At 40.4% G+C, this 10,483-nt stretch overlaps 1 protein-coding gene across 1 annotated transcript in view; it reads right to left on the bottom strand.

Annotated features, from left to right (window-relative positions):
* Window positions 1-8,280: 8,280 nt before the first annotated feature.
* UBXN2A (UBX domain protein 2A) overlaps window positions 8,281-10,483 on the bottom strand; it is a gene marked incomplete at its 5' end in the record, with an annotated part of 26,029 nt that continues 23,826 nt past the window's right edge. The window contains one exon of the mRNA XM_008060288.2: window positions 8,281-8,712. Within this exon, the coding sequence (XP_008058479.1) occupies window positions 8,514-8,712 (199 nt within the window). The remainder of the gene's footprint in view (window positions 8,713-10,483) is intronic.

Raw genomic sequence — 10,483 nt, 5'->3', positions numbered from 1 at the left:
TTTTTTTAACATTAGAGAGACAAGGTCTCGCCAAGTTGCCCAGGCTGGTCTCAAACCCCTGGGCTCAGGCAATGCTCTCGCCTCCGCCTACCAAAGTGCTGGGATTACAGGCGCGAGCAACCACTAATTCAACACTCTATTCAAAACGAGGAGCATATCTTGCTGGGTTAGGCAGTTGGTCGTTTCCCGGGACACAGTAGGCACAAGTTGGACTACACCAAAATGAAAAGCTTTGTGCTGTAAACGATTCCAAAAAGTGGGTGAAAAGACAACCCAAAGAATGGAACACCGTGGCAAATCCTAAGGGATGTGCATCGAAATGAATTTTCACATCTCGGCAATTGAAAGATGATTCCACTTAAAAATGGCCAAGAGGCTGGGAGTGGTGGCTCACGCCTATAATCCCAGCACACTGGGAGGCAGAGGTGAGAGGATTGTCAGAACCCAGGGTCCGAGACCAGCCTGGGCAACTTGGCAAAGCCTTGCCTCTCCAACAATGATAAAAAAAAAATTTAAAAACTTAGCCGGTCGTAGTGGAGTGTGCTTGTGGTTCCAGCTACTTGGAAGGTTGAGGCAGAAGGATCGCCTGAGCCCAGCAGGTAGAGGCTGTGGTGGCCGTGAGTGTGTCACTGCACTCCAGCCAGAGTGAGACTCGGTCTCAAAACAAACAAAAAAAAGCACAAGGAATCTGAGTAGGTCTCTCTCTAAAGATATGCAGACGAACAACAGGCACATGGCAATAAAAACTAAAGCTACAAGGAGATGCTATAGTTAAAAAGACCAAAAAAAAAAAAACAAAAAACAGTGCTGGGAAGGATGTGGAGAAATCAGACACTCTGTTACAGCGGGAAAAGTTCCTCAGAGAGGAACTCAGGGAATTACCCTATGATCCCCCACGCTCAGGTACATACCCTAGAACAATGACAACTCGTTCACATGAAGACTTGGACAAAAGTGCCCACCAGCAGCATTACTGAATATATGCAATAGTCAAAAGGTGGAAACAACCCAAATGTTTACGCGGTGATGGATGGGTAAATGCCTGGTATGTCCATACCGTGGACCATGACTGGGCAGTAAGCAGTGAAGGACCCATGCAGGCAACAACATAGATGAACCTTGAAAACATTATGACAATCACGGAAGACCACAGATCGTATGACTCCGTTTATCAAATGTCTACAATAGGCAAATACACAGAGACAGAATGTGGACTTGTAACTTCCTAGGATGGGGGTAGGGACTGACTGCTCGTGGGTCGGGGGTTTCTTTAGAGGGAATGAAAACGTTCTAAAATTAGATTATGATAGTTGTACAACCCTCTGAACAGAACTAAAAACCAGCAAACTACAGAATTTAAATGAGTGAACTGCATGGGATGTGAATTACATCTAATAAAGCTGTTTAAATTAAAAAGGCAAGAGGTGTGCTGCTTTCTACCAGTTGAATTGCCAATGCAGCGGCTGGTGCTCGGACAGTTATCTTGAGACTCAGGGTCTACAGGTTCTGTGACAGGCAGATCAGTAACAGGAATCTGAAGATTTCATGAAATTGATCTACCAGTCCCTCAGGACTTTTGCATGGGAAACAATTCGATCTTTTTTCTCTTTTTAGAGTCGGAGTCTCACTCTGTTGCCCAAGCTGGATGGAGTACAGTGGCATGCTCGTGGCCAGCGCAGCCTTGACCTGCTGAGCTCAGGCGATCCTTCTGCCTCAACCTTCCAAACAGCTGGAACTACAGGCGCAAGCTACCATGCCCGGCCAATTTTGTCATTTATTGTAGAGACAAGGTCTCACCAAGTTGCACAGGCTGGTCTTGAACGCTTGAGCTCAGGTAATTCTCTTGCCTCAGCCTCCCAAAGTGCTAGGATTACAGGCTTGAGCCAACGCGCCTGGCAACAATTTGATCTTATAAGCAACGATTATTTTGGACTTTCATAGCTAAATCTAACGCTAAAGAATACATGACCCACTCTAGAGCAAGTCATTCCATTTTACGTGGCTCAAATCCTTAACCTACAAAACGGGCACGTTTTGGTTCTGTCATAACAGTGTAAAGATAGACTAGATAATGCATGTACTAAAGATCCATTTCCTTGGAAATCAGACACAAACTAAGCCAAAGTTTCTTTAGATAATCTACTTTTAAATATATAATTTTTAGGCTGGGCATGGTGGCTCAGGCCTGCAATCCTAGCCTTTTGGGAGGCCGAGGCAGGAGGATTGCTGGAAGCTAGGAGTTCAAGACCAGACTGGGAAACATAGTGATCTTGTTTCTACAAAAAACATGCAAAATAGCTGGGTATGACGGTGCATACCTGTGGTCCCTGTCACTTGGGAAGCTGAGGTGGGAGAGTGACTTGAGCCCAGGAATCTGAGGCTGCAGTGAGCCAAGATCACGTACTGCACTCTAGCCTGGGTGATAGAGCGAGCCCTTGGCTCAAAAAATAAATAAACAAATATGAATAATGCATTATTCTCAAGTGCATTTTTAAAATTAGATATGGAAACATTTCATACCTAACATTTGTACATTGCTGTGTATGCTACCACAATTTTAAGTTTGAAAGAAAGTAGGTAAAAAAAATTATTTTTTAGAAGATCTACTTCAATAGCTTTAGGGGTACAAATGGTTTTTGGTTACAGGGATGTATTGTAGAGTGAAGAAGTGTGGGCTTTAGAAAAGAAAAAAATGAATTTCTTCTTGCACAAAAATGGAATTCAAATAAGAAGTATATTTTCCCAACAACTCTCATTCTGCTTACAGTGATGGTAAGCTCCTAATGTAATTTTTAATATAAAAAGCAAGTAGACTAGATTTCAATGGATAAAATAGCAGGATTAAAAAACACCAAGGCCTTTTAGTTAAAACAAAACTGATGACTTATACATTTAAAAAATCTGAAAGGATGCACACCAAAACGTTATTAGCCGTTATTTATTTATTTTTTTTTAAAGAGACAGAGTCTCCCTACGTAGCCCGGGCTAGTGCAGGCTACTCACAGGTACAATCCCACTCCTGCTCAGCACAGAGATTTCCAATAGGCAACCCGGTGATCCCTGCTCCTGGGAGGTCACCGTAGTGATGCCAAACTTAGTGTGGACACACAATCAGCATAATGCAATACACTCCAGAACTCCTGGGCTCCAGCGATCCTCCTGCCTCAGCCTTCTTGAGATGCTGTGACTACAGGGGCACACCACCACACCCAGCAGTGGTTATCTTTGAATGGTGGAATAAGAAGTGATTTAAAGATTATTTTAGCAAATCTCCCTTGTTATAATTTTCTATAATGAATACGAATTACCTGTGTAAGAAAAGATACATTTAAAATAAATGACAAAGAGCCAAATATTACTCTACTGAATATAATTAGTCTGCTGAATAGAAGCCACTTACTTCCATTTGATGATTTAATGCAATGAACAATTTTTAAAATAAATGGTTTGTGCTTAGGAAGAGAAAGAACAAAGAAATAAACTCTACTAAAGAGTCTTCATGCTGGTTCAAATCATGACATAAAGGATGGTTTAAAAAATAAACACACCACTGAAGTAGTATTTAAAATATCACATTTGTACATTTCTGAGTATTAAATAAAAGTAATGCTGGCTAAAGTAAAGGCATCTAATAAATGTTTGCTGACTATCAAATTGAATGACTTTGCCAAGTAAAAATGACAAATGTATTCATATGTAACTATTTTGAAACAAATGTAAATTATTTCACAGACTCCTTTAACAGTTTTTGACATTAAGAGAACAGTGCTTTAACCATTAGCAAAAGATTGATTTCAAAATTCTTTAAGGCACTGAAAGTAGAAGTATACATAACATACTACCCACACAATTAAATGGCATCAAAACTTATACTGAGAAGTATATAAATAAGATTATTTTTAAGCTGAAAAAATACATAATAATTTAACCAATAAATCAAAATCTGTAACATTAAATATGTATTTTTATATATCAGCCCTAACAATTCTTTTCTTTTCTTTTCTTTTTTTTGAGTTGGAATCTCACTCTGTCACCTAGGCTGGAGTGTAGCGTGGCACACTCACGGCCACCACAGCCTTGACCTACTGGGCTCAGGTGATCCTTCTGCCTCAGTCTTCCAAACAGCTGAAACTACGGGTGCATGCTACCATGGCCGGCTAATTTTTTGATTTATTGTAGAGACGAGGTCTCACCAAGTTGTCTAGGCTGATCTTGAACCCCCGGACTCAGGCAATCCTCTCACTTCGGCCTCCCAAAGTGCTGGGATTACAGGCTTGAGCCACCGCACCTGGCCTTTTTTCTTTTTCTGAGTTGGGGCTCACTCTGTTACCCAGACTGGAGTTCAGTGGCATGCTTGTGGCTCAATGCAGCCTCAATTTCCTAGGCTCAAGCAATCCTTCCTCCTGAGCTTCCCAAGGAGCTGGGACTCCAGGCATGCGCCACCACAACTGGCTAATTTTTTTTTTCTTTTTGTAATGACAGGTTCTTGCTATGTTGCTTAGGCTGGGTTTGAGCAATCTTCCCACTTCAGCCTTCAAGGTGCTGGGATTATAGGCCGTGTACTCCTGTCCCTGACTGTCAGTCCTAACAATTATTTTTCAGAAAATGACTGAAGACAGTTTTGAAACAACTGCTTGGGTCAAATTGTATTCCATACTTGAGACACTTGCTTATTTTCCTTTTTTTTTTTTTTTTGAGTCAGAGTCTCACTTTGCCACCCAGGCTTGGGTGCAATGGCACGCTCACAGCCACTGCAGCCTCGACCTGCTGGGCTCAGGTGATCCTTTGGCCTCAACCTTCCAAGCAGCTGGAACTCAGGCGTGTACTACCACACCCAGCTTATTTTTTTATTTATTGTAGAGACAAGGTCTTGCCAAGTTACCCAGGCTGGTCTTGAGCCCCTGGGCTCAAGCAATCCTCTCACCTCGGCCTCCCAAAGTGCAGAGATTATAGGCATGAGTCACCACCCCCAACTGACACTTGCTTATTTTCAAGTTTTCCTTCGCTTAGCAAACTCAGTTTATGTTTTCCTAAGTCAACCTATTTTGAGAACTCCACACATTTAACTAACAACTTTACAACTTTTCAACTTTCATGTAAGAAGCTTTACTGGATTATTCTCAATTTGGGAAACCTTTGAGAATATTATTCACATTAACAAAAGTTTTCAGTTATAATAATGAAGGTTATTGCTGATGACAGGTCCTCTCGCGGGGTGTATTACACATGTGCACACAACAGAACCTCCATTGTGTATTCCCGTTAAATAATCCTAAACTGGAAAATCTGCCTAGGAGGCTTTTCTATGGGAACACAAGAAATATTCTCAATGAGAGGCCTCCACATGATTATAATTATGTAAATGAAAATGCTACATGATGGCTATGTGAAACATTCTCTTACACAGTCCTGAACATATAATAACAATCTCCTATGTTATTTTCTATATCGGAAAGATATATCTATTGATTTTACCATCACCTCATTTTTTTGGTAAGAAATGACATTACTGCCGGGCTCGGTGGCTCAGCCTGTAATTCCGCGCCTTTGGGAGGCTGAGGTGAGCAGATTGCCTGAGCCTGAGGGTTCGAGACCTGCCTGGGCAGCGAGACCTCATCTCTACAATAAATCAAAAAATCAGCTGGGCGTGGTAGCGCACGCCTGTAGTTCCAGCTACTTGGAAGGCTGAGGTGGAAGGATCGCTGGAGCCCAGCAGGTCGAGGCTGCGGTGGCCGGGAGCGGCCACTGCACTCCAGTCTGGGCGACAGAGTGAGACTCCAACTCAAAAAAAAAAAAAAGAAATGACATTATTTTTGTTTCACTAAAGAGGGAGCTCTAACACTACTGGGTAAATGTTACCAATAATACGAATTTATGTTTTATTATGTACCTGTTCATTTCTGAGTGTAAAGAGCAAGAGGAAAAGGCTCTTCCTTGTCCTCCCTCTCTTCCTAATAAAAAGCCAGACCTCTGCCACGTGGATGGGAGCTAGGAAAAAAATATTCTTAAAAGAGACTGCAGAGCCAGGCTCGGTGGCTCAGCCTATAATCCCAGCACTTTGGGAGGCTGAGGTGAGTGGATTGCCTGAGCCTGCGGGTTCAAGACCCGCCTGGGCAACTTGGAGAGACCTCATTTCTACAATAAAATCAAAAATTAGCTGGGCGTGGTAGTGCACGTCTGTAGTTCCAGCTACTTGGAAGGCTGAGGCAGAAGGATCACCGGAGCCCAGTAGGTCGAGGCTGTGGTGGCCGGGAGTGTGCCACTGCACTCCAGTCTGGGTGACATAGTGAGACTCCAACACACACACACACACACACACACACAAAACAAAAAAGCCAGACTGCAAACCAGATACATTTTATAAGTCAGGTCATCTAATTATGTACTCATACACATCCCTTTTGTTATTCCTGGGCCTTTAGTAAAAACCTTAGTTAAATGTTCCAGTCTTGCCTCAGCTGTGCTACAGGAGACACAGCACAGGTCTGTCATGATTAGTTCAGCATTAAGGGGAGCAAGCTGACAAGACAGGGATCCACTAAGAGGTCTAGCAGATCCACTTGGGTGGAGTATTCCACTGCCCATGGTGAAAGCACGCAGCTTTTATTTTCGTAGTGTGGAAGTTTAGCACAAGGATTTCCTAAAGCATGGTATCTCTACCACATACTAAAGAAACACTCAAGATTAAAAATGCAGAAATGGGGGACCCAGGCCAGATACAATGACTCGGAATGCTTGTGTTAAGAGGCAGGAAACAGCATTTTTGAAAAGCTTCCCAAATTATATTTAAACTAAGGCCTGAGAGTCATTGTGAACCACTGCTTTATAGACTGGTTCTCAAGTGTAGTTAAGAGACCACCTTCCCTGCCGAGGGTCCCTGAGACCCATTCAGAGGGTCTGCGAAGTCAAAACATTTTTCATAATTGAATGAAGGCATCACATGCTTCTTTTTCATTCTGTCGAGTATACAGTGGTGCTTTCCAGAGGCTACCTGATGTGTGATATTGCAACAGACAGAATGCAGAAGAGGATATGACCCATCTGTCTTCTTTAAGTGAGAAAGTAAGAACATTTACAAAAAATGGAAAACAATGCTACTTTTCTCACTAAATCTTTTTATGTTTTGGAAGTTATTATTTTTAAATGAATAAATAATTTAAAACTTTTAATTTTTTAACATAATCGTGATATAAATAACCCAAATACATAGTCTTTGGAACGAAAGGTTTGAGAGCTGCTGTTTTATCGCATCCATCTAGCACCCTATGAACCTCACTCAGTGTATATTTTACTTTAGATCTAATTCAAGAGATCATATGCAAAAAAAAGCTTCTTAAACTCATCTCAGGAAAGAGGGTTTAAATCTCCACACTGAAATACTGAAGTCTAACTGGTTTTAGTTAAACATCCAAGATACAAAGCATATTTTCCTTGGTGACATCAAAATGTAATATATTGATCTTTTTTTTTTTTGAGTCGGAGCCTCACTCTGTCGCCCAGGCTGGAGTGCAGGTGCAGTAGCATGCTCACGGCCACCGCAGCCTCAACCTGCTAGGCTCAGGTGATCTTCCACCTCAGCCTTCCAAGTAGCTAGAACCACAGGCATGTGTCACCACGCCTGACTAATATAAATGACCTTTTAATTCCTACAAATGTTGACTCTGATGTATGAAATAGAAAACCATACTTTATGTGATACATTTAAAAAAAATTCATGAAGTAGTAATATGATAAACACGGGCATTAGATTCTAAGTGACTAGTGGCAAATGAATGGCTACTCCTAACCGTTAGCTAAGAATAATCCCCGATTTAGGAAAGAAAATAAAACAGAAAGGGATGAAGTGGGGAAGTTCCTGGAAAAGAATTTTTCTAAAACTCACATTTTTAGAAAGTGGTGAAATGTGACTGGGCAGACAAATACTGCCATTATACTAAGCGAGACAATTTTATCACTAAATTTAAATAGATCTTAGATATTATTGCCAAATTAATTGATCATATCTTGACATTACAGAATGACAACATTCTGAAGTTTGGAAACAGCTGTGGTAAAAACAGGTCTTTCCAGGTTTGCATCGGGGTTGTTGCATTTAACCTGTCATGTCTACTTTTCTCATGTATTAGCCATTTAAAGCCTCTAAGAATGCTAATTGGGAATGATGTTTGAATGAGTAATGCTGTGAACATATTTACTAATTTAAACCATGTTACGATCCTAAATGATATAGCTATTTAATATATATTATGTTGACAATGGGAATTTGAAAGTAAGTATATTTTTCTGAGTTGAGTAGTCTTTTAGACAAAGTGCACTGAATAGAGTTTCCAGTCTTATGGTACTTCCTAAGTTAGTTACACTTATCTTAAACATCTTCTCATCAGGAGAGAATTAAAGAATACTTGAACCAAAAGTCCAGCAAATCTGACTTCTTCTGTTCCCGATTTTGGTTTGCATGTCCACTTACAACCATCATTTCTCTGCAAATTTTCTACTTAGTCTATTATAAAAAATCAATGCTCTACAAGTTCTCTAAGAGGTTCAGCAGTTTTCTGGAGTCTCTGAATGATTACAGCATTCTGTAACTCTGCTTCTTCCAGTGTGAGTGTTTCATCAAGCAATCTGAGGACAGGAAGAGCTGTTGCCAGAGAAAAGGGAGGACTTCTTTGAGATCCTTGGTACTTTTCAATGAAGTCTTTGATATGGCTTACCCTGTAAAACAGCAGAAACTATTAATATAATTTTATGAAAACTTGTATTACCTAATTTAGAGCAGTAACAGTTTGACTCCCAGGTTGGAATGCAATATTGTGAACACAGCTTACTGCAGCCTCAAACTCCTAAGTTCAAGTGATCCTCCCCACTCAGACTCCCAAGAAGCTAGGACTACAGGTGTGTACCACCATGCCTAGTTAATTTGTTTTTATTTTTAGTAGAGATGGAGCTTTGCTATGTTGCCCAGGCTAGTACTGAACTCTAGGCCTGAAGTGATCCTCCCACCTCAGCCTCCCAAAATGCTGGAATAACAGGCATGAGCCACCATGATTGGCCTGGATATATTAATACACAGAATAATCAAACTGTGATATAACGGATTATTTGGGCAATCTTTCAAAGGCCAATATCCCTAGATATTTGAAGACAGTAAGGAATTACTGCTTAAATTGGATAACTAAAGGCTAAAGCTTAGGTGTGACAAAGGTATTATGACAACATTTTAGAGAGAACTCATTGTCTGGGATATGCTTAAAGTTAGTTCAGTGGGAGCTAAGTGAAAGATCATGATATATTCTCTTTGCTTTTGTATATACCTAAAATTTTCTATAACATAAAGTTTATCTATATTATATCTATATAATTAGCTCTGAATGGAACAGAAATTGTCTAATCAATGATCCTCCACAGACACAGGTTGTACCTCTTAAATACCAGGTCACGCTGTGCTTCAAATACAATTAGGAAAAATTTTAACTCAGTGCTGGTGGAATTTCAGCTAGTATAAAGGACACAGTGTTATTCACTACAATGTAATATCATCATCGGCCCAGCCAGTACTTGAACCATTTCTGTAAGTTTCTGATTGTTTTAAGTTCAGACGAATTATTTGAAAATAAGCATAACAATTTGGTATTTTTTAGGGATATATACAAGGGGGGGGCAAAAAATTCTACAATTTATTTATAAAAATTTTTGTTTATTCTTACATGTTAAACTTTAGTCACCTTCAAAGTACCCTCTATTTGATGAAATATACCTACTGAGACACTTTTTCCATTGCTAAAACAGTTTTTGAACTCAATTTTGATACCTTTTAGTGCTTCTGCCATTTTTTTGTTTCACTTCTTCCACACTGGCAAAACGTTTCTCTTTGAGGATTTTTTCATCCAGGGAAACAAAAAAAAAAGTCACTCAGAACGAGATAGGGTGAATAGGGAGGGTAGAGCATGGGGGTCAAGCCATTTTTGGTCAAAAACTGTTGAACACTCAGCATGGTATGGCAGGTATGCTCACAAATCACCCAGCATGAAATAGGCAAATGAGTTAAAAGAATTCCCCCCCAAAATTCACTGAAGCTGAATGCAGCCTCTCACAATGCCAATGGGTTCCCAGAACACTTACCTAGTGGGGGAAGCCTATATTACAAGGGGCCTGTCTTCGAAAAAATAATTCAGGTTTTTTTTTTTTGGTTCCCCCTTGTATATATTTAGTAAAACTAAGAATATAAGCAGAAAATGATTAACACAAGTTTAAGACAGTGTTTATACCTTATACAGAAGAAAAGAGATGATCAGAAAAAGCACATATGTATATTGGTAAGGATTCATGTTTTGAGCTAGGTGGTACACATGTATTTGCTTTATTATTCTTTTTTTTTTTTTGAGTTGGAGTCTCACTCTGTCGCCCTGACTGGAGTGCAGTGGCATGCTTCCGGCCACCGCAGCCTCGACCCGCTGGGCTCCGGCGATCCTTCCACCTCAGCCTT

The sequence above is a fragment of the Carlito syrichta genome, unplaced genomic scaffold, assembly GCF_000164805.1.
Source record: "Carlito syrichta isolate Samal-C Ts95f unplaced genomic scaffold, Tarsius_syrichta-2.0.1 Scaffold304574, whole genome shotgun sequence".
In the NCBI taxonomy this organism is placed as follows: Eukaryota; Metazoa; Chordata; class Mammalia; order Primates; family Tarsiidae; genus Carlito; species Carlito syrichta.
The sequence above is the reverse complement of the archived record's forward strand: the minus strand, read 5'-3'. Positions and strand labels throughout refer to the sequence as shown.